At 36.6% G+C, this 25,611-nt stretch overlaps 1 protein-coding gene across 1 annotated transcript in view; it reads right to left on the bottom strand.

Annotated features, from left to right (window-relative positions):
• The window catches only part of LOC132377787 (voltage-dependent L-type calcium channel subunit alpha-1D-like), a 348,931-nt gene that overhangs the window by 128,279 nt on the left and 195,041 nt on the right, over positions 1-25,611 (bottom strand). Inside the window, exons 12-21 of the mRNA XM_059944141.1 lie at positions 22,703-22,729; positions 19,128-19,288; positions 17,846-18,071; positions 15,235-15,442; positions 13,726-13,846; positions 12,585-12,699; positions 11,599-11,686; positions 11,415-11,472; positions 8,994-9,123; positions 4,887-5,016 (exon numbers count right to left, since the gene is read on the bottom strand). Coding sequence (XP_059800124.1) covers positions 4,887-5,016; positions 8,994-9,123; positions 11,415-11,472; positions 11,599-11,686; positions 12,585-12,699; positions 13,726-13,846; positions 15,235-15,442; positions 17,846-18,071; positions 19,128-19,288; positions 22,703-22,729 — 1,264 coding nt within the window. The remainder of the gene's footprint in view (positions 1-4,886; positions 5,017-8,993; positions 9,124-11,414; positions 11,473-11,598; positions 11,687-12,584; positions 12,700-13,725; positions 13,847-15,234; positions 15,443-17,845; positions 18,072-19,127; positions 19,289-22,702; positions 22,730-25,611) is intronic.

The raw sequence follows: 25,611 nt of genomic DNA, 5'->3' as shown, positions 1-25,611 counted from the left end.
TGGTCAACATTTTGTCTCCAGAGATGGAAACAGAGAGATCTATAAAGGGGAGAGAGGTGTCAAAAATGGACTGAGTGAATTTAAAGGCAGGGTGCAACTTGGAGGAAGGTTGATGAAATTGACAAGCTCAGCATGGATGCATGAAGCAGCGCCAATGTAGTCATCAATGTAATGGAGGAAGAGTTGGGAAAAGGAACACCTAACTCCCCAGTAATCTGATTTGCTGTATTCCCAATTGCATTCTGAATAAACTTTCTCAACTGAGCAATGCAATCAGAAAGAAATGTTCATTACCATCACAGCATAATTAGCAAAGGGCAACCAATGTCAGCCTTGCCAATAAAGCACACCTTCCAAAATAAATATAAAATAAAAATCAAAATAATAGATCAGATATCAGTGTCAGACCTCAATAAGTAAAGCTATCCATACCTGCAGTAAGCAAAAAGCAGAAGAATTTCACAAGAATGATCCCAGGAGTGAAAGGTATAACGTATGAGGAGCATTTGATGACTTTGGGCCTGTACTCAATGGAGTTCAGAAGGATGAATGGGGATCTCACTGAAACCTACTGGATACTGAAAGGCCTGGATGAAGTGGTTGTGAAGAGGATGTTTCCATCAGTAGAAGAGTCTAAGATCCAAGGTCATAGCCTCAGAATAAAAAACTAAGATGGGGAGTAATTTCTTCAGCCAGAGGGTGGTAAATCTGGGGAATTCGTTGTCAAAGGGGACTGTGGAGGCCAAGTGAATAAGTGCACTTAAGACTTAGAATGATAGGTTTTGATCAGTAAGGGGGTTAAGATTTATGGGGAAGGATGGGGAATAGAGATGAAAAAAGAACAGCCAAGATTGCATGGGGCAGCAGTTTCAATGAGCTGAATGGCCGAATTCTACTCCTATATCTTATGGTCTTATAACATTCAAGCATAAACTTTTAAGAGCAAAATAACATTTGCACTACATAGGAAATCACTATCTACAACGAGCAAGAACTTCACTATATAGTCTTGATTTTTAATTGCATTAACATGATTGAGTTCCTTACCATCAATGTCATATTTAACCAGAAACTCAACTGTTCTGATTATAATACCCTGGGAAAGGTTTCACTGCTAATGTAATGGACTTTCTGTAGCAGCAGTGCTTGGGTTATGGTTCAAGATGATGGGTGCTTTGTAATGTGAGCCGTCCAATGTTTTTTCTTGTTGTGTGCCTGGGACCAAGGTAATCTGGGTCTTTTGTTCAGCAAGAGATGGAGAGAGAAGACACCAGAAAGGAGTGGACTTGGAGTGGAGCCATGATTCGATGAAGCCTGGGGAAATCGATAGAGGACCAGCGGAAGGGAAACCATACACTCCAACTTCTGCACATTAGATTGTTTCATTAAAATGGGCTCTTTTCTTTTTGTTTTTCTTTACTAACCCTTCAGTCAAGTTAAGAATTATAAAGCTAAATTGTTTAATTGCATATGGTGTACTGTCTGCTGTTTTGTGGTACTGATTTCTAATGACAACAAATCACATAGCATCCACCCAGACAAGAGTTTTTGCACCTCAAATTTCACACATTTGGCAGGGCCAGAGATCGTCTTCCCTAGAATTACACCACTGACCAAACCTGAGGGTTACATGATCACTTAAATACTGTGTCTATAAGTTATTGGACACAGACCAACTATGCTTTGACATATATCTTCACAATCTAAATCTTTGTACCATCTACAAGACTCGTGCCATGATATGATGAAATACCCTCTACCACATGGATGAACACATTTCTAGTAATACTCACAAAATGGCACTATCTGGGACTAAGCAGCTTGTGGAATTGTATTCTTACCAAGACACTAAACATTTATTTCCAATGCAATGTAGGGCTGTAGTATGTATCATTAATAAAAGGCACTGCAGTTATTTGCCTCGGCTATGCTGACATAACCTCTTACACTTCAAACCTCTGCCAACATAAAGGATTAAGAGCAGCAATTGCACAGGAATACTATTGCCTTCAGATCCTCTTCCAAGTGAGGATTTTGTGATTGTAAGGGATTTTAATTTTCCACATGTTGATTGGGACTCCCATACTGTTAAAGGTCTAGATGGGTTAGAGCTTGTGAAGTGTGTAGGAGAATTTTCTAAATCAATATATAGATGTACCAACTAGGGAGGATGCAATACTAGATCTCCTATTAGGAAATGAGTTAGGGCAGGCGACGGAAGTGTATGTAGGGGAACACTTTGTTTCCAGTGATCATAACGTCATTAGTTTCAACTTGATCATGGATAAAGATAGATCTGGACCTCGGGATGAAGTTCTAAACTGGAAAAAGGCCAAATTTGAAGAAATGAGAAAGGATCTAAAAAGTGTTGATTGGGTCAGGTTGTTCTCTGGCAAGGATGTTATTGGTAAGTGGGAAGCCTTCAAATGAAAAATTTTGAGAGTGCAGAGCTTGGATGTTCCAGTCAGGGTTAAAAGCAAAATGAAAAAGAATAAGGAATCTTGGTTCTCAAGGGATATTGGAACTCTGATAAAGAAGAAGAGAGAGATGTATAATATGTATAGGCAACAGAGAGGAAATGAGATGCTTGAGGAGTATAAAAAGAGTAAGAAAATACTTAAGAAAGAAATAAGGAGGGCTAAAAGAAGACATGAGGTTGCTTTGGCAGTCAGGGTGAAGGATAATCCTAAGAGCATCTGCAGGTATGTTAAGAGCAAAAGGATAGTAAGGGATAAAATTGGTCCTCTTGAAGATCAGAATGGTTGGCTATGTATGGAACCAAAAGAAATGGAAGAGATATTAAATGGGTTTTTTGCATCTGTCTTTACTAAGGAAACTAGAATGGAGTTTATGGAAACAAAGCAAACAAGTAGGGAGGTCATGAAACTTATACAGATTAAAGAGGAGGAGGTGCTTGCTGACTTGAGGCAAATAAGAGTAGATAAATCCCCAGGACCTGACAGGGTATTCCCTCAGACCTTGAAGGAGACTAGTGTTGAAACTGCAGGGGCCCTGGCAGAAATATTTAAAATGTTGATATCCACGGGTCAGGTGCCAGAGGATTGGAGGATAGCTCGTGTAGTTCTGTTGTTTAAAAAAGGCTCAAAAAGTAAGCCGGGAAATTATAGGCCGGTAAGTTTGACATCAGTAGTAGGTAAATTATTGGAAGGAATACTAAGAGATAGGATCTACAAGTATTTGGATAGACAGGGACTTATTAGAAAAAGTCAGCATGGTTTTGTGTGTGGTAGGTCATGTTTAACCAATCTATTAGAGTTTTTCGAGGAAGTTACCAGGGAAGTGAATGAAGAGAAGGCAGTGGATGTTGTATACATGGACTTCAGTAAGGCCTTTGACAAGGTCCCGCATGGGAGGTTAGTTAGGAAGATTCAGTCGCTAGATATACATGGAGAGGTAGTAAATTGGATTAGACATTGGCTCAATGGAAGACGCCAGAGAGTGGTAGCAGAGGATTGCTACTCTGAGTGGAGGCCTGTGACTAGAGGTGTGCCACAGGGATCAGTGCTGGGTCCATTGTTATTTGTCATCTATATCAATGATCTGGATGATAATGCGGCAAATTGGATCAGCAAATTTGCTGATGATACAAAGATTGGAAGTGTAGTGGACAGTGAGGAAGTTTTTTCAAAGCTTGCAGAGGGATTTGGACCAGTTGGAGGAATGGGCTGAAAAATGGAAGATAGAGTTTAATGCGGACAAGTGTGAGGTATTGCACTTCGGAAGGTCAAACCAAGGTAGAACATACGAGGTAAATGGTAGGACACTGAGGAGTGCAGTAGAACAGAGGGATCTGGGAGTACAGGTACATAATTCCCTAAAAGTGGCTTCACAAGCAGATAGAGTTGTAAAGAAAGCTTTTGGTACATTGGCTTTTATAAATCAAAGTATTGAGTATAAGAGTTGGAATGTAATGGTGAGGTTGTATAAGACATTGGTGAGACCAAATTTGGAGTATTGTGTGCAGTTTTGGTAACCTAATTACAGAAAGGATATTAATAAGGTTGAAAGAGTGCAGAGAAGGTTTACAAGGGTGTTGCCGGGACTTGAGAAACTGAGTTACAGAGGAAGGTTGAATAGGTTAGGACTTTATTCCCTGGAGCGTTGGAGAATGAGGGGTGATTTGATAGAGGTATATAAAATTATGATGGGTATAGTTAGAATGAATGCAAGCAATCTTTTTCCACTGAGGCCAGGGGAGAAAAAAAAACAGAGGTCATGGGTTAAGGGTGAAGGGGAAAAGTCTGAAGGGAACATTGGGGGGGGGGGCTTCTTCACGCAGAGAGTGGTGAGAGTGTGGAATGAGCTGCCAGATGAAGTGGTGAATGCAGGCTCACTTTTGACATTTAAGAAAAACTTGGACAGGTATATGGATGGGAGGGATTTGGAGGGATATTGGCCAGGTGCAGGTCAGTAGGACTAGGCAGAAAAATGGTTCAGCACAGCCAAGAAGGGCCAAAAGGCCTGTTTCTCTGCTGTAATGCTCTATGGTTCTAAGTGACACACAATTCTGTCTTGAAAAATTGTTATTGTTTATTCTTTGACAGTGGGTCTAAACACTAGTATTTCCTACACAATAGTAAGATTGGAACACTTTCATCAGATGGACAGCAATGGTTGCTGAAAAGGTGAAGTCAGTACTATTAAGGTAAGCCATAAATAAGTCCTCTTTTTGGTCCTAAATCTGTATGGTATTCAAAAGTATTAATGATCATAATAGTATAATCCGTTGAATAAAACCAGCGGCCCTCTTAAGTCTACACAAGAAATGTAATGGTTGGATGAATTACAAGACCTATGCCATGAGTATGATAAAATACAATTGTTATAACAATTGAAAGTAAAAAATATGCTAATTATTTACTTACAATATTACGAAAGGAATGATTACGTATAGGATCCTCTGCTGCCAAGGAAATGCTGCTGAGCATAATGAAGACCAGGATCAGATTTGTAAAGATGTTGTGATTTATAAGTCTGTGACAGAAGACTCTGATCCTAACATATAAAGAATTAAGTGTTACTCAGGGTATCATAGCTGTTTGAAAATAAATATACTTGTGTTCCAATACAATTTTCTAACTCCCCTTCTAACGTTTAATACATATCATAAATCAAGCTTGACTGAAACTAACTTATCTCAGGAAATGAAAAGGATTTTGATTTCAAGATTTTTCAGAGAAAAATTTAACACTGTCGTCATTGTATCATGGCAACCTCTGCCAGATCAGCAAGTCAGAATGTTGAGTGCTGCAGCCATCGGGCCTGATCTACCTAGGAGCTTGCCATAGAGGCCACATACAGGCATAACATGAGTTTAAGTCAACATCTATCTTAAAGAGACAATACAAATGGATAGAGTGGTAGAGGCAGCATATGGCGTGCTTGCCCTCATTAGTCAGGGTAATCAAATTTGGCAAGTGATGTAGTAGCTGTATAATGATTTAAACGGGCTAAATTTGGAGTGGTTCAGTTCTAGCTGCTACACTATAGGAAGGATATGGAGGCTTTGGAGAGAATGCAAGAGGTTCATCACAATGTTGCCTAGATTGGAGTATGTTAGCTGCAAGGAGAGATTGGACAAAGTGGAATAGCTTTCTCAGGAGCAGTTTCAAAGTAAATATACAAAAAGATAGGTCCAGCCATGGGTTGAGATTCTAAACTGGGGAAAGGCTAATTTTGATGGTATCAGAAAGGATCTGGTAACTGTGGAGTGGGCAGGCTGTTTTCTGTCAAAGGTGTCCTTGGTAACTAGAAGGCCTTCAAGAGCGAAATTTTGAGAGAACAACACTTGAGTATGCCTGTCAGAATAAAAGGTACAGATAATAGGTGTAGGGAACCTAAATTTTAAAGAGATATTGAGGACCTGGTTAAGAAAAAGAAGAAGGTGCAAGTAGTTGTAGGCAGATAGGAACAAATGAGGAGTTTATGGAATGTAACAAAAGCAAGAGAACACTTAAAAAAGAAATCAGGAAGGCTAAAAGAAGGCAAGAGGTTGTCTTAGCAGACAAAAAGAATGTAAAATCCCAAGGGATTCTCCAGATATACCATCAAAAAGGATTGCAACGGACAAAACTGGTCCTCTGGAAGATCAGAATGGTAACCCATGCGTGGAAGCAAAAGGGATGAGAAAATCTTAAAAGCATTTTTTACATCTGTATTTAATCAGAGAATATAGAAATAAGGGAAAAGGGCATCAACTTCATGGACTCTAAACAGATTACAGAGGAGGAGGTGTTTCCTGTCTTGAAGCAAATTAGGGTGGATAAATCCCCAGGGCCTGGTAAGGCCCTAGCAGAGATATTTAAATAATCCTTAGCAACAAGTACTGGAGGATAGCCAATGTTGTTACACTGTTTAAGAAAGACCTAAAATTAAACTAGGAAATTATAGACCAGTGAGCCTGTCATCAGTAGTGGAAAAGTTACAGGAGGGTATTCTGAGGGACTGGATATATCAGTATTTGGATAGACATGGGCTGAGTAAAGACAGCCAGTGTGGCTTCGTGCATGGTAGATCAGATCTAACCAATCTAATAGAGTTTTTTTGGGGAAGTTACCAGGAAAGTTGAAAACGACAAAGCAGTGGATGGTGTCTACAGAGACTTTAGCAAGGCATTTGACAAGTCCCGCAAGGAGGTAGGTCAATAAGGTTCAGTCACTTGGCATTCAAAATGAGGTAGTAAATTGGATAAGACATTGGCTTTGTGGAAGAAGCCAGAGAGTGGTAGTAGATGGTTGCCTCTCTGGCACTAGTGGAGTGCTACAGGGATCAGCACTGTGTCCATTGTTGTTTGTTATCTATATCATTGATCTGGATGATAATGTGGTAAACAGGATCAGCAAATTTACCAATGCCACCACGAGCTTGCAGCAGGAACTGGGTCAGCTGGAAAAATGGGCTGAAAAATGGCAGTTGGAATTTAATGCAGACAAATGTGAGATGTTGCACTTCAGTCAAACACCAGGGTAGATCTTACGCAGTGAACAGTAGGGCACTAAGGAGAGCAGTAGAACAAAGGAATATGGGAATACATGTCCATAATTCATTGAAAGTTGAGTCACGGGATGGTAAGGTCGTGAAAAAAAGCTTTTGTGCCTTCATAAATCAAAGTATTGTGTACAGAAGATGGGATTATATGTTGAATTTGAATAAAACATTGGTGAGGCCTAATTTGCAGTATTGTGAACAGCTTTAGTCACCTACCTGCAGGAAAGATGTAAATAAGGTTGAAAGAGTACAGAGAAAATTTACAAGGATTTTGCTGGGTCTGAACTACATGGAAAGGTTGAATAGGTTAGAACTTTATTTCCTGGAATGTAGAAGATTGAGAGGAGATTTGATAGAGGTATACAAAATTCTGAGGGGTATAGATAGGGTAGATGCAAGCAGGCTTTTTCCACTGAGGTTGGGTGGGACTACAAATATAGGTCATGGGTTAAGGTTAAAAAGTGAAAAGTTTAAGAGGAACATGAAGGGAAACTTCTTCACTCAGAGGGTTGTGAGAGTGTGGAACGAGCTGGCAGCACAAATGGTGCACGGGAGCTCGATTTCAACATTTAGGAAAAGTTCGGATAGGTACAATGGATGGTAGGGGAATGGAGGGCTCTGGTCACTGTGCAGGTTGATGGGAGTAGGCAGCTTATATGGCTTGGCATGGATTAGATGGACCAAAGGGCATGTTTCTGTGTTGTACTTTTCTGTGATTCTATGGTTGTATGATCAATGGAGGCTGAAGGGCATCCTGAAAGTAGTGCATAAAATTATGCTAGGCATATACAGGGAAGTTAGTCATAGAATCTCCCCTGGGATGGAAAAGTCAAATAATAGAGTGTACAGTTTTAAAATTTAAAATAAATGGACCAAACAAGGTTTTTCTTTTAGTATACAGAGAATGGCAAGTGCCTGGAATGCAATGCAAGGGGAGGCAGTAGAAGCAGATACAATAACAACATTTAAGAGGCATTTAGACAGACCTATGAACAGACAGAAAAAAAAATGGTATATTGTTGGCACAGTCTTGGTGGACTGGTTCCTGTATTGAACTGTTGTACGTTCTATAAATATGAAGAAATAATTAACTAATTCACAACAATACACCAGGCCATTACAATCCCATAAATATATCTACTTCCCTGCAATTCTCCCAAATCCTGCAACTCCCAGACTCAGTCAACAAGGCACAAAGCCAACATTCCAGCAAGCTACTCAGCCAAGATGACATTACAGACATGATAAACATTGGCAGCATGCCTTGATTTAGTTTCTCTGATGTGGCTCCAAGCCCAATTTCTGATAATTCAGAGCCGATCTGGGTGTGTGCTGGAATTGTCTTATGAACTAGGTCATTGCAAATTCAAAGGTATGTTTTTCTCCTTGTAAGAACAGCAGCTACTTTTGTTCATCTTAGTGACTGAAAAGCAAATCACTGCAGTTTTGGAAGTCCAAAGACAGAAAAACGTTTTTTTCTCTCTATTAACTGTTTTTACATTTCAGAGAAAAAATTACTATTCCAAGACAATGATCTTTTAACACACTAATTCTCTCTCTCTCTTTCAAGATACTGCCTGAGCTGCTGAGTGCCTCCAAAATGTTCTCTTTTTTTTTTACTTTTTATCAACCTTTATGGCAAGAACAGTAATCTGCTAAGAGACTACTCATCCTGGTGCATTTCAGAAATAATGAAGGGGAAGTGCACAAATTGGTCTAAATTGACTTACAAAAATTCTTTTGTTTTAAAATTTCTGACATTGTTGTTTTAATTTTAGAATTCAACAATATGCAGCATTTTACATTTGTATCAAAAACCTAAGTAATTTAGATTACTGACTCTGGAATATAATGTATTTAGAAAACATGTATTACAATAAAGTATTACCACAAAACCATGCCACCTAAATTTAATAAATTTATTATTGCTTTATTTGTACAAACTGCTGATTAATTAATGAATATGAAAGACAATGAAGACATACGGATTGGTATTGCTAAACAGGAAGAAAGCACTCCCTTCCGGGATGGGGACAATTTTCTCCTTGAGATTTAGGTCAGCCAGTCTTTGAGGTCGGGGACCAACAGGAACTTCTGGTTCATCATCATCGTCATCTTCAAACAAATGATTGGACAAACAATCAAACAATGTTCTTTCCTTACAGTAATAATTAAACTTCTCTTAAATCAAAGTATTATTTTGAAAATCCTTGTTTTAATTTTGCAAGCACAAAATATGTACAGCTTCTTCTATACAAGAAGCCATGTTCAAATATAATACTTCTGAATTAAATGTAAATGATCTTCTAATGTAATATAGATTACCAATCTTGATTATTCAGTAAAACAAACTGTCCATATAGTACATGGGATATCAATAAATTAATACCTTATTTCAGAGCTGTACCATGGATACAAATTGATACCATAAAGAAAATAGTCCCTATATCAAAATTATAAATGATTGTAATTGATAATTATAGAAGGCATTGTACATTTTTAAATTCAATCTATTAAAAATGAAAACAAACAGGAGACTTAAAAGGGAAAACATTGAATCAAATAATTTTATGAAAGATATTGAGAGGAGTTTCTGAATATCCATCTAGTTAGTTAAGAGAATGCACAGGCCAGCAATTCCACTGCTTCCAGTGAGAGGCACAGTCTATCTCAAGGGTATGACTTAATTAACAAGCATATTTTGAATGTGTTACTCTGGATTTCCAGCATCTGTAGAATCTGCAGATTACACTAATACAGCCACTAAAGTACCAGAAGGTACACCACAGACTGTGAAAAGTGAATACTGTGTCCATATGCTCCACAGATAGCTCATCAAAATCAACATCTAGGTTTTGTCCCTGCTTAATACTATCAGGTAATTTATAACTCGCATTTAAATGTGCATTGTGCAATTAGCCTCAGCCTTCTTTGACAACAAGAACTAAGTCAGTCATTTTTCTTGATCTGAAAAGTTTCTCAGCTAAGAGCAGGTCAGATTAACTGCTTTATATTCTATAGTTAATTATCCCATAGTTCAAGAAAGATTAATTAGGCATGAGATTCCATTTTAGGAGAGTGAAAAATACAAAAAAATGAAGACAGCACCCGTTTCTATCTCAACACTGCTAGAAATATATGAAAAACAAAATCGATATAACAAATTTACAATTAACTGGATAAACATAAAAACTGCAATAGGCTTTAGAACTCTCAATCTTGTTCTTGCTTTTCAATAGTCATGGTTAACCTCAACTCCTCCTTCCTGTCCCAACCCTCATTGCTAGATTTTCTTACCCTCCAAACATCTCACACTCCCCTGAATATACTCAATATCAAAAGCCCAGAGGAATTCTTTTAGGTGACTTCATCAAAATTAAATTAAAGCTCAAACAACACACACAATATAATGGAGGAACTCAGCAAATCCGGCAGCATCTATGACGGGAAAGATGCAGTTAACGTTTCAGGCCAACGCACTTCCTCTGGACTCTCATCCCTTCTCTTCACCTGCCCATCACCCCTCCTCTTTCCCTTTCTTCCATGGACCATTGTCCTTTCCTATTAGATTCCTTCTTCTGCAGCCTCTTTCACCTACCACTTCCCAGCTTCTTACTTTATCCCCCACTCCACACTCCCATCTACCCCCCTCACCTGGTCTACAAGATCTCTTGAGTTTCTGCAAACAGCTGCCAGGCATCTACTAATGGTGCTGTGTAACTAACAGGTCAAATTTCAAAGTTCAAAATAAAATTTATTATCAGAGTATACATTATATATATATATATATATATATATATATACACACACACACCACCACATACAACCCTGAGATTCTTTCTCCTGCAAGCATACTCAGCAAATCTATAAAATAGTAACTATAAACAGGATCAGTGAAAACATTTCAATGGATGAGTGTAGTTATCCTCTATTGTTCAAGAGCCTGATGGTAGTAACTATTTTTGAACCTGGAGCACATGTACCTTCTACCTGATGGCAGCAGCAGCAAGAAAAAAGTACAGCCTGGGTAGTGAGGTTCTTTGATGATGGATGCTGCTTTGCAACGACAGTGTTTCATATAGATGTGCTCAATGGTTGGGAGGGCTTTACCCTGTGATGTACTGGACTAAATCCACTACCTTTTTACAATTTTGCAAATCATCACCTCATTGCAATTTGTAAGTCTTGTGGGAAAACTGCTTTTGCCTGCAAAACATCATGACCACATTTCAAAAGTAATTGTTCTCTATAAAATTCTCTAGATGTCCTGAGCTTTTGAGAGTGGCTAAGTAAAGTTACCAACCAGGTACAGTCTAGTTACCTACCAGGTGCAAAATGCAAGATCTGCACCTTGCTTAAACAATGCAAACAAGTTTGTTTCTTAAAATAAGAAACTTTTTCCATACCTGGTACATCACTGGGTGGGTAAGGATCCTTATCATCATCTTGTTCATCAATTGAAACCTGCCAAGCATTAAAGGGCAAATTAATCATCAGTTACTTTTCCCAAAATAATCTCATCATAACTTAAAATTCATTGTGTCATTTGAATTCATAGTTTCCAACTCTACTTCACTAAAACTGTTTTACCTGAGTGCCAGTAAGTATTTTCCTGTCATTTTCCCCCACTCCATCAACTTCGTATTTCCCATCTTCCTTTTGCCCTGAACTGTTGTTTCTAGAAATAAGATACTTCACAGAATTTTACAATTTACAAAACAAAATGGTATTTCTGTAAATGCATTTTAATTATTGTCAAAATTTATCTTAAGATACCTAAAATTTGTTTTGTAATTAATTAGAATTTTCTATGTGTTTAGTATAAGTGAATGTACTTCAGTCCCCTGAAAACTGAAATAACTGTGTATGGGATAATGTAAATTATAAACACATGGTACGATTTAAAGTTAGAAGACACTGAGAAAATAGATCCTGGATTCAAGTAACATCAAGGTGAAAACATATCACCTTTTGAGGGTAGATAAATGATGATTTGTGAGGGGAAGTTAGAACAATGCACTGTGCTTGCCACATACCACTGCAGCTTCACCTTGGGCATTTTTGGATACTTATGACAAAAACAGAAATCAGCATCTAACCCAACAAATATTTATGCTGAGAGGACTTTGGCTAATACTCTCTCTCTTTGTGTCCTCAGATACCAGGAAAGCATTTCAATTTAAGTACATTGTACAGTGTTATAAATTTCCAGAAATATTTTATTAATATTTGAATATTAATTAGCAATACATAATTTATGTCTGTTTCATATAACCTTTTGTTTTCACATTGAACTTTCCAATATCAAATTAATTGAATAATAAACTAACTAATCTATTATCTAGTCAAAATACAAAGTCAGTATCAAGTTTACTAGATATCCTCACTTGCGTTTTATAAACAAGCAAGGATAACTAAGAAAGTAAAATGCCTCATTGATTATTTGATATATATCTTAGGAGTGAGCTTGCAGAATTCAAGTATCAGTCAGGTTTTAATTCTGAAAATTTAATTGTGGTTATAGAAGTACTTGAGAATTTGGTTCTTAAAATCCTGAATTAATGCTCATTAATTACCTGAGATTTTTTTTCCTTTCTTTTTCTTCTTCGCTTTCTTTTTGAACTGTGTTAAGACTTTCAGCATCAGCCAAATTATCTACAGCAATAGCCAAAAAGACATTCAGCAGAATGTCTAGAGAAAATCATTTAAGGAAAATCTGAACAAATGGAAAACACCATTTAAAATATGTATACATTTGTATTTTATTACATTTACATGTGATCCAGCGATTGATCCGTTGCCAACCTTCAAGACTGATGATCACAGTTTATTGAATAATTGCTCCAAATATTAGATTTTGACACTCACCATCCAGAATATGAAATAAATAAGTTATAATGTAAAATTTGTTCAACATTACAAGTGTATATTCCAGCAGTGTGCTAAAAATATGCAACAGCAAAAAAAATTATCCTCTATTTACATTCTCAGTGCTAAATCAAAATGCAAGTGCAAGAGTAGGCAGAAATGATCTATGATGAAAAGGAGTGAGCATGGAATAATTTAACAGGCTCATTTTCATCGTTCAAGTGGTGGAGGTTGAGGCAATTTGTGCCGCAGGCGGCATCTGCCTGTGTCTTAAATAAATAGTGCCCACCTCCAAATAAAATGGTGAGCTGGGACTTCTGATACAATGATGTTTGCAAAAAGCAATACATGGGCCAAGGAAGTTTAGGTTTCCTGGTGGTATCAGGAGAAGCACTCCTGCTCCTGCTCTTCTGGCCTACAAGAAATTCTTAATGATGCACATACCAGAGAGGTGTCTCAGAGCCAATGCTTTTCCAGGACTGGAATTCACCATCATGATCAGCAGATAAAATTTCTCAGGGTCTGAATGATATATGAGCACAAGTTTTTAAATTTAGAATGATCCCATCCGATTACAGTAGGCAACCCAGAGACTTCCAAAAATCCAAGGTAAACCATCAATGAGGACACAGTGAGAAATTTAAACACTGAAGGTGCTACAACATAATATTACAATAATTTCTGTTAGCTAATGCCACTTAATGAATATTAGGAAATTTAAAAAGAAAAATGACTTTATGTAGATAGACAAATCGTGCAAACACTGTCAAATAGAAATATACTCTTTTACCTTTCAAATTGTTAATAACCAAAGAGTAAACAATCTGTCATTCTACTTGACAAGGATACAATTACCACAAATGAAAAGAATGATGAAGTATATACAAACTATCATCCCTGAGGAGGAGGGTCCACCATAAGCCATAATTCCATCGTACATCACCATATTCCAGTCTTCACCAGTTAAAATCTATTTGAATGGACCAAATAAATTATTCCTTATAAAATAAAAACATGTTTTTATCAAAAACAACCAATTTTTAACATTAATATACTATTATATTATATATATAATTAATTTCAGTTAAGTTATAGACTAATAATTCAGAGATGAAAATAAAAGAATGTTGAAAACACTCAACAGTTCATATAGCATTCCAGAAAAAGATAGAGTTAATATTTCTCACCAAGGACCTATAAATGGAACATTAACTCTGTTTCTCTTTCCATTGCAGCTGTATGACCAGTGGATTATTTCAAGCATTTTAAGCTTTTATTTCCAATGTCCAGTATCTGCAATTTTAAACTGTTTTTCAGATATAGAGGAGGCGTGAGGTCTATTCTTATTTCTTATTGCTCATGTGAAAGGCACTACAAATACTTAAATGCTCAGTCAGTTACATCTTTGTAAAAATCCTGTGTGTTAATTAGCTGGGCTCTTTGCTTATAGTATTTTCACACTACAATAGAGGGGTATCAATGTTAAAAACACATTTGAAGGTATATTGTTACCAGCCAGTATTCATTGCAAACACAGAAATTGTTCCAATTAATTACTAACAGGATACGTTCCATAAAAAGGAGTGGTTATTAACAATTTTCCTAGCAGTTTTAAAATATGATAATGAAATACAAAGCAGATATAATTCTGACCAGAGGTTGCCACTCTCACATACTGCGTAAAAGTACTTTCTTTTTATACTATGCTTTCATTTATTTCTTGCTTTATACCAAAGAAGCCCACTTTGCATTTGAAAATAATTATTTTAAATGTTTAATGGGTGAAGTAATTCTTAACTACCTGTGATCAATAGTGTGGAACTGAATCACAAAAACTCAATGCTGACCAGCATTTCCCTTTAAATGAAACCAATGCTGTTAATGCAGGTTATGAAATCATTCCAAATGATGAATCATTCTTAAACGTAATCTCAAATTTGACATTGTTATTCCTAATCATACAGATATGATTTTAAAAAAAAACACATTAGCAGAATAGTAATTAGCAAATGATTGGGGTTCAATTCCCACCACTGCCTGTAAGGAGTTTGCATGTTCTCCCTGTGATTGCGTGGGTTTCCTCTGAGTGCACCAGTTTCCTCCCATAGTCTGCAGACAGACCAGTTGGTATGTTAATCAATCATTGCAACTTGTCCTGTGATTAGGCCTGAATTAAATGTGGGGGGGGGGGGCGTGGTGGAGATTGCCTTGAAGGGCCAGAGAGGCCTATACTGCACTGTATCTTAATAAATAAATATTCATAAAGGAGCACCAGGAATTTTTATAAATTAGGAAGTTACAGCTTGTTAGCTTCAGGGGAATTTTTGCCTTGAAATTGATTCACTTCTTGTTAAATACCTGGAATACGGTGAGAAGAGCTTGCGGAAAGTTATCAAAGGTACTCCGTTTTGTTTGTGTTTCATCAAAGTTAAATTTGCCACCAAAAAGCTGCATCCCCAGGAGTGAAAAGATAATGATAAATAGGAAGAGTAGTAGCAGCAGTGAAGCAATGGATCGCATGGAGTTCAGCAGAGATGCCACCAGGTTACTCAGTGATTGCCAGTGCCTACCAAAAACAATTATTTTGTTAGAGATATGTAACAAAATAATATGATTGCAAGGTATGCAGTTTCAGAATTTGTACCATTAGTTGATTCAGTACTTCACACAAATATGTATATAATTATTTTGGTTAATTTCTCTTAATGATATAGGCTGTTATAAAAAATAGAATCTAAAATGCATCATATTTAGAAAGCTTAAGTATATAATAAAACTGCTATATGAAAAAGAAAGAGAATTATTGGGTTCTATTATGCTAGGCCCAGTTTATGGTTCATTTTCAAATCCTGCAGGAAGCCATAATCACACTCAGCTTTTACAGTCCATGTCCTGCTACAACACTCCATAAGGCCTTAGGTAGCAGAAACTAATGAGCTACCCACAGATGGCCTTGTGGTCTTCTGACAAATGTAACCTCACTATTTAAGAGAAAACAGGGAATTTGAGAACAGTTAGCCTGATACCAATCACAGTAATTTGTTATCTATTATTAAGTAAGAAGAGAGTTCTTAGAAAATATTAACATTTGATAAATTTGTCAGAGATTTATGAGGATGTAACATAATAGATGAAAGAAACTAGGGGATATAGTATAATTGAACATGGGGGATTTAGGTTTAAATTATCAAAGCTTGCTATGGTGCAAAACTGTGCCAAAGTGGGTTATGAGGATGATACAGAAAAGCTTCAGAGAGATAGAGGTAGGTTCAGAAAAATGGACAAGGACAAGAAAAATAGAACATAAGTGGAATTTGTGAAATCATCCAATTTGGAACATAGAAAAGCAGAGTACCTGTATTAAAAATGTCACAGATTACAGAGTACATCAGGACAACCACTGCTTTTAATTCCCTCAATGACTGGTATACACACTGCTGCATGACTGGTGCACGACCTTTGGTATCTTAAAACCAATGAAACAAATTCCAAAACTATTGGATGGCTTTAAAGTAAAGCATGCATTTATTTGGTTTGAAATCCAGCAACCAGACACCAGTCTTTCAAATTAGTTTATTTTTGCAGTATATTATGGAAATCTAAGTACATTTAACTGTTTCTTACGGTTGAGTATTAATGTCCACTAATAAAACCCTAAATTCTAAGTTTCATAACAATGCCTTGGACAAAATAAATTAGGCCTCTCAACTGGTACTTTCACACAATTTTACGGCAGAGATGCAGTAGCACAATAATCAATCACTTCATAAAATAAATGCACACATTTCTTAGGCAGGAAATCTGACAGTCCTGCCATACAGGAATAAAAAAAACATGATATCTACAGAGATGCTGGAAAGAACCTGGAGAATGGTTCTGTAAGAAAATCTAGAAATCCCAGTGACAACTAGACTTTGCTGAATTCAATGAGATGGCCATGTTAATTTGTTATACTATATTTTGCCCGAGTGATATGCTGATGAGGAAGGGCAATTACAACAGAGCAGAGGCAAATGGTGTTTGGGATTAAAACTGAAAATAAGAAAGAGTTCTAGAGGAAAACAGAGAGACCACCAGACACAATCCTTGTCATGATGGGTCTGATCTTGTAATGGGAACAGTGTATATTTGAATTTCAATGAAAAGTTTGGGGGCTCCTGAAGAAGAAACTTGTCAATTGCAAATCTCCAGTTGGCATAGGGAGCCCTGGGAGCTAAGTGAGAATGTATCTGATTGGGCTCTTCTTTGACCAGTCAATCAGCATCATTTGGCAAAACATCACTGGAAATATCTAACAGGATATAAGCCTGGAAGGTGATGAGAAAAGGCCAGCTTGTGGTTTTAAATATATAAAATATAGTCTTTCTTTCAATAAACATGGCTTTCTATGGAAATTCTGTCTACGGAATTTTTTTCTATGAAATTATTTTGTAAAATAAGAAGTTACCTTGATATTTGAACACTTGTTTCAAAGTCAAGGCGTGTGAGAAGGTTTTTTTTCCATGCCTCTGATGCAACTTGCTTTGTGAATAGAACTTGATTGCTCTCATTTTCATTTACAATAAGGAGAGGCAGAATAATGAACTGAAATACAGCAACACACACAAAATGCTGGTGGAACTCAGCAGGTTAGGCAGCAGAAATGGAAAGGAATAAACAGTCTACATCTTGAGCTGAGACCTGATGAAAGGACTCAGCCCAAAACATTGATTGAATGCTGCCTGACCTGCTGAGTTCCTCCACCATCCTGTGTATATGTCTCTAGATTTCCAGCATCTGCAGAGTCCATTGTGTTAATGAAATAAAACTGCTGTTCTAGGCTTTAAAAATTCTATTGTTAATGTATAACAATAACCCTTATTTGGTATATTTGGCACTAATGTTATACACAAAAATTATAAATTAACTTTCAACCTGAGGTGTAAGAGTGCATTGAAACACATATTGAGTTAAATTTTGCAAATGTTACCTTGTCACTTTGAAAATTCTGAGAAGCCGAACACATCTAAAGACTGATATTCCCAAAGGAGACATAACTTCCAGTTCAACCAAGATGGTTTCTATTATTCCACCACATACCACAAAGCAATCGAAGCGATTAAAGAGGGATACAAAGTAAGCCTGCAGGCCCAGACTGTACATTTTTACTAACATCTCACATGTAAAAAGAGCCAGAAGAACTTTATTTGCAATATCTATAATAAAACAGAAACGTAAAATCAATAATTAGTGATAATATCCTCGATCATATTTAATCAATGTTCTTCTAAACAATTGCTTGTTCTTATCTATTGTATATACTATATACCACAATATTACCTATTTTATGCAAGGTAATGCAAAAAAAAAGGTCTGTGCTAAAGTACGGAGTATCTCAAAAAGATGATTCGCCACCCAATCTAATTGAATTTGATGCTAGTAGGTAAACAAAATATATTGTGAAATCTAAGATATCAGACACTGTGCATCCAGCTCATCATCTCTAAGCTAAGAAAGTAAAACTATAGCCCCAGTCCAGTGGAGATAAGAAGCGCACCTACCAGATCGCTAGCAAACTCCAGATTTCTGTGAGCACATGAGGATACCTGGGTTAGGGCATTACTGATGAAGCAGCAATTCACTTGCTGCTTTCCTAATCTATTTATTGTATTGTTCTTAGTACTCCACTGTGATGACTACCAATCTGAATTGATGACACCTTTGCAGATCAGTCCACAACACAGGCCCTAACCTCCAGTATCCTGCCACTTCAGTTTTCTGCCCTATTCACAACTCATTGTCTTCAGCCTGTTACATTGTTCCAATGATGCCTAAATGAGCTTGAGATGAAGCACCTCATCAGTTATTGAGGAGTGTTACAGCTATTAGGACACAATACTTAAGTTAACAATCACAGATAACCTTTTCAATTGCTCCATCAATGTACCTCTGCCCTTTTCTTTCAAGTTGTTTCATTTTTCTTTTATGTCTACAACTGCTGTTTTTTTTAAATAAATTACCTTGACAACATTACCTTGCAGCCTACCAGAGACAGCCCCTTTCTATCTGCCCCTCTCCTCTACATCTTTAAAACACATTTTCTTTCTCATTTTTCCAGTACTGATGAAAGGGTTTGTCTTCAAATACCCACTCTGCTTCTGTCGCCAATTGATCCACCTGATCTGCTAAGTGTTTCCGGCATTTTCTACTGTTGCATCACAAAAACATTTAATTGCTAAGTAAGATTTATATGAAAAAAAATATGCTCTTACCTTGAATTAATGTTAACCAAAGGGGCTGGTTGTAGTGTTCTGATGAAATGGTTAATGTATTGAGAAAAACAAGAATAATAACTAGCCAGTAGAAAGTAACAGACTTAACACCAGCTCGACATTTTCTTCTTAAGCAACGGTTCCAACGACGCCAGCGTCGGCTAAAAAAAAACAATCTAATCAAACCACAAAAATTTCAAACTCTGCATTCAAGCATATAAAACAAAATGCCACAATGGGCAACTTGTTTATGGAAGGTAATAGATATCTTCATTGTCTGATCAATCTGTGTTGATTAGGTAATTTTGCAAAACGGATGTTAACTTGTGTGTGGACTTCATTTCTTTATTAGATCAAATCAATTATTGCTTTCATGATATGTCCTTTATTTATAATGTAATTGCTGTAGTATAACTGAGTGGATTACTATGCCTTAACAATGGAATTAGGGATGGAGAATAAATACTGGCTTTGCCAGTAACCTTTGAACCTAATTATCATAAATCAGAGCTGCTTCTTGGTTCAATTACACAAAGCTTTTTAATTATTCCAGTCAAAATGATGCCAAGCTTTCATGTCTTTTCTTTCATCAACTCCATGATGTCTCTGTATTTCATGGCTACCTGGAGAAGACAAACTGTATTTACATGCATACTTTGAGAATAGAATGAACCTTTGATGCCCTGATCATGAAAATGAAAAAAAATATTCTGAGGTTATTTAGAAGACAATAATACAGATGGGTCAGGTGGCATACATAGGTCAAACCTGATAAATCTGGCAGATTTCCCTCACCATCTCATATTACTGAATCCGATGGACTTTCACAACTACCTTGTAGACCTTGTTAACAACAATATTATATTTTTTGTTCTTCCACTAGTATTGCATACTCTAAACCAATGTACTTGAACTCTCCTTTGCATACGAAGTCCAAGATTAGAACTACAGATTCATGCATAGAAATTACAGTATTTTGTTAGGCACTTAACCTCTAGAGATTATGTTATTATTAATTATCATGGCAGAGTATGCTTTGCAACTTCTATTGTTGTACTGTGGAGAGCATTCTGACAGGCTGCATCACTGTCTGGTATGGAGCAGCTACTGCACAGGACTGAAAGAAGCTGCAGAAGGTTATAAATCTAGTCAGGTCCATCTTGGGTACTAGCCTACAAAGTACCCAAGACACCTTCAAGGAGTGGTGTCTCAGAAAGGCAGCGTCCATTATTAAGGACCTCCAGCACCAAGGGCCTGCCCTTTTGTCATTGTTACTATCAGGTAGGAAGTACAGAAGCCTGAAGGCACATACTCAATGATTCAGGAACAGTTTCTTCCCCTCTGCCATCCAATTCCTAAATGGACATCAAAGCTTTGGATACTACCTCACTTTTTAAAAAAAATACAGTATTTCTGTTTTTGCACTTTTTAAAATCTATTCAATATATGTAATTGATTTACTAGTATGTATTGCACTGAACTGCTACTGCGAAGTTAACAAATTTCACGGCACATGCCGGTGATAATAAACCTGATTCTGATTCTGATGTGAGTGTTCTTCCCAGTCTGCTCTGCTGCAACTAAGAAGTGTATTTTTTTCAGGCTGTGATTCAATCAGTTTGATGTTCAATTTGTTCTGGTGGTTAATTTTGACATTACAGATTTATAATGATTTAATGAGAAACACAATTTTATTTCACAGCAATATCACTGAGAAGATTAATTACTAATTTCTCACAATGCAGTTTACAATCAAATGCTGACGCAAGATCACAAAATAAATCTCTGCAGCCCAAATCTTCTCCCTGTATTTATTTTTCAAAACAATGTTATTGTTGGTAAGGGCAGCATTTATTGCTCATTGTTAATTGTCCTTAGGGAGGTGGTGGTGAGCTTTCTGAACACTGAGTAACAGCAATAAAGGTTAAAACTGAATGATTTACAAAATAATCTCAAAGAAGAGTTAGACTTATCTATACCATATATAGGTGAACTTCCTAAAAGACAATACTGAACCATAGGTGTTTTAATGATAACCCAGAAGTTTCATGGTTACTATTATTAAGGCCTACACCTTTTAAAATTGCAGATTATTTAATCAAGTGAATTTAAATACTACAGCCCCAGTGGTGGGATTAGAACTTGTGATTCTTATTCTCATTACTAATGGCTGCTATACTAGTCAGGGTATTTCAATTGCTGTGGAACAATGAGTGGAGCTACTGACCAGACACAAATTAATAAACCTTTGGGCTTTACTCATGCCTCTTATAATGCTGTAGACGATTAGTCAATTTACCAAATATAGTTGCTGACTTTGGTTTAGAAGTGACTAGTTTGTCCTGGCCACTGATATTCTCCAACAGTTATACTTAATTAAGCTAGACACAGAAGGTGATCTCACTGTCAAACTGCACGCCACAGTCAAGCAGCAAGATGTGCTGAGGTTTTATCCAGCAAGGTGACATCATCTGATCTAAAGGCCCTGTCTGTGGGGTTCATTAACATCTTTTGATAGAAACCAAAGTTTGCCATGTAGCTTTAGGTCCAAGATTTATTTGATTTACCGGAATTACATACAATGGTTATAATACATAAATAATGTGGCCTATTTTCCTAGTGACCAAGCTGGAAAAGTAAATAACTCCTCCTTCACTCTGTCAATAGTTATTACTCAATGAATACTGCTGAATAAAATGATAGATAAGTAACTTGTATTACTGCAATGGTGATGGCAACTCAAAAACAACCGATTGTGTTTAATGCACCGAGAGATATTGAAATGAAGAAAGACAGAAAAAAAACTATTTCACTTTTTTTGCATGGATTAAAAGATTAACATGCTTATAAAAATGGACAATATTTGAAACATTAAGGTACTGAGGGTTATGGGGAACTAGCATAGAAGGGGAGTTGAAGCCAGTATACATTAGCCATCAGGTGACTGCTGTTTTTCTGTGCTCTCTTACAATAATGGTGATATAAACTGAAATGGAAAAGTAGACCAAGTAGTAAGATACAAGCTAAAGTATGAGTAAGACTCATGGATGCAGCTTCAAACCATTTAGGTCTGCCAAGTATTTTACAAATAACATGATCAACATATAAAGTGAACTTCTGAAAATAAATTACCTTGCAGGTTATTCAAGTCATTCAAGAAACAGTGTTTTGTATACATAGGGTAGGGTAGGGTACTGTTATAAATGAAAAAAAAGGGAAACTTACTTTCCTCCTATCCGTATAATGATTGAACAACATCAAAACATGTTCAGACCAAGTTCTGCATCAGACGTTCAGAGTCAAAATACCACTCATTTAAAATGCATCAGTAAGTTCAAGTTCAGTATTTCCACATATGTTAGTACTAAGGGAAAACAAGTTGCTTTTCCTTATGCATTCAAACCATAAATGAAGCTTTCATTAACATTATATATTTATATATAATCTTATTATGAAACAAAGAAATTACGCACAATAATATCTTCATCAAATATATCCTACATTAACTAATCATAATTCATCACTTTTTAAAAATAGAAACTGAAGCTAAGAAGTAAGGGAAAAACGGTACTAACCTGAACTTTGATTTAGAAATTCGTATACTGTTAAGGAAAATACATAAATATTAATAAGTATGATATTGAACATAGTTAATAACATCTTGATTTTGTTGAAGTCAAGCCATGCTCCTTAATTTAGTTGCGTACTGATTACCAACATACTGTTTCTAGGTACAGGATTGATATTAAATTTAAAAAGTAATGTCACCATTTCTGTAAAGTCACAATATTGGAGAAAGAACAAGTGTGGAACAGATTGTACATGTTCCAGTACATGCTCCAGGTTACTGAAGTAAGCATTTATTTTGCTACAGTTCTGATATCAACCTGACCATCAGCTGATATCAGGCTGATTCAGATAAAAAAATAATAGCCACTCTACTAGGTCCAAAATCTACAAAGCTTATTATAAAAATTGAATCATTTTTGAAGATTGAGCCAGCTGAAGCTGTAATTCTATTTTTCCAAAACATCTTCTATATTTTCCATGAGGACAGACATTTCTTTATTCCTCTATATAACTTCTGACAATCTATAAGGGGCTCTCATTAACTTTGTTAATCTTTCCCTTTACAGTTATCCAAACAATTTCTTAAATTTTTTTTATGTTTCTCTTTTTTTTGTAATTTATTTTTTATTGAAGTTCACCAAACAAACATTTCCACAAGATGTATTTCAAACATTGTACATATATTATATAATCATATATATCACAAATCTCCACAAAATATTTATCTGAGGTATATACATAGAAAAGAATGGAAAGAAAAAACAAGCAAAAGGAAAGAATTATGTACAAGTAGGGAGTGATCTTTTTTTTTACAACAGATTTAACTGATATGTGAGAATAAAATCAGGCCTATGAGGCATTATGTAGTTAAACCATTTTTCCCAGTATGAATCAAATTGTTCCAGCTTATGATTAACAGACGCTGTTATCTTCTCCATTTTGTAAATGTCCATTGTAATCTCCATCCATGTATTTAAAGTTGGGCTCTCCTGTGATAACCATTTCCTAGTAAGAGTCTTTTTACCAGCCACCAACAGTATATTCATTAAATATTTATCTCTTTTCAACCATTCTTGAGGTATATATCCAAAATATATGGTCTTACTCTCTAAGGGTATTTCACACTTAAAGATGTCTTGTAGGGCATTGTGTATCCCCCTCCAATAGCTTTTGATAACAGGGCAGTCCCAAAAAATATGATAATGATTTGCATTTTGATTTCCACAATTTCTCCAGCAAACAGGGAGGTTACTACTATAATGGGATTTCTGAGAGGGTGTAATAAAATATCTTATCAAGTTTTTCCATCCAAACACCCTCCATTTCTCTGAACTGGTACACTTCCATTGATATCTCCATATTGTTGTCCATTCTTCCTCAGATATAATTATCCCTCCTTCCTTCTCCCATTTTGTTTTAATGTATGAAGTCGAATGTGTTTTAAGAATTGACAACCCCTTATACATGCTTGAAATGATTCTATTACCATTATCTGAATTTTATGCTTTTCTAAAGAGCTCTATCAAGCATGTATTTGCCTTGGTTACATTTTTAAGCATCTTATTAACATATTGTCACATCCGTAAATACCAATAAAAATCTTGTTTTTTTAATAAGTGTTTCTCTTTAAGCATTTCAAAACTGAACAGTGTTTCTTCTTTCATTATGTTGCAAAGAACTGTTATTCCTTTAGCTGTCCAGTCCTTAAATCTAGAATCCAACTTGTTTGGTGTAAAATCTGAGTCATATGCACACGATTTAAGAATTGCAATATCTCCCTCTAGATTATATTCTTTTATAGTAGTTTTCCATATTTTAAGAGTCAATTTCACCCATGGGTTATCAATAGTATTTATGTACCTTTGCAGGTTGTTATCAGCCAAAATTGCTTGTATGGGGATGGGAAGTACCCACTCCTCAATGTTTTTCCATTGAGCATCATATGATGGGTTGCACCAACATATCACAGCTCTCAACTGTGCTGCAAAATAATAATCTCTAAGAGAAGGTAAGCCCCATCCCCCCCTTTTCCTTTGCTAATTGTTCTTGTACATCAGTCAATGAAAGCAAGCATGCAGGTACAGCAAGCAGTGAAGAAAGCTAATGGCATGCTGGCTTTCATAACAAGAGGAATTGAGTATAGGAGTAAAGAGGTCCTTCTGCAGCTCTACAGGGCCCTGGTGAGACCCCACCTGGAGTATTGTGTGCAGGTTTGGTCTCCAAATCTGAGGAAGGACATTCTTGCTATTGAGGGAGTGCAGCGTAGGTTCACAAGGTTAATTCCCGGAATGGCGGGACTGTCATATGTTGAAAGATTGGAGCAACTGGGCTTGTATACACTGGAATTCAGAAAGATGAGAGGGGATCTGATTGAAACATATAAGATTATTAAGGGATTGGACACGCTGGAGGCAGGAAGCGTGTTCCCACTGATGGCTGAGTCCAGAACTAGCAGCCACAGCTTAAGAATAAGGGGTAGGCCATTTAGAACAGAGATGTAGAAAAACTTTTTCAGCCAGAGAGTGGTGGATATGTGGAATGCTCTGCCCCAGAAGGCAGTGGAGGCCAAGTCTCTGGATACATTCAAGAGAGAGTTAGATAGAGCTCTTATAGATAGTGGGGTCAAGGGATATGGGGAGAGGGCAGGAACGGGGTACTGATTGTGTATGATCAGCCATGATCACAGTGAATGGCGCTGCTGGCTGGAAGGGCCGAATGGCCTACTCCTGCACCTACTGTCTATTGTCTATAATTGCAAAGTTTTGAGATGAACTCTAGGCCTTTTACCCTGCCAAATATACCTTGATAGCATCTTGTTCCATTCACTGAATTGATTTTGATTAATCTCTGTTGGTAGGGTCTGAAAGAGATATAACTGTCTGGGCAGTATATTCATTTTAATAGACTCAATCCT

Source organism: Hypanus sabinus, chromosome 19 (assembly GCF_030144855.1).
Source record: "Hypanus sabinus isolate sHypSab1 chromosome 19, sHypSab1.hap1, whole genome shotgun sequence".
In the NCBI taxonomy this organism is placed as follows: domain Eukaryota; kingdom Metazoa; phylum Chordata; class Chondrichthyes; order Myliobatiformes; family Dasyatidae; genus Hypanus; species Hypanus sabinus.
The sequence above is the reverse complement of the archived record's forward strand: the minus strand, read 5'-3'. Positions and strand labels throughout refer to the sequence as shown.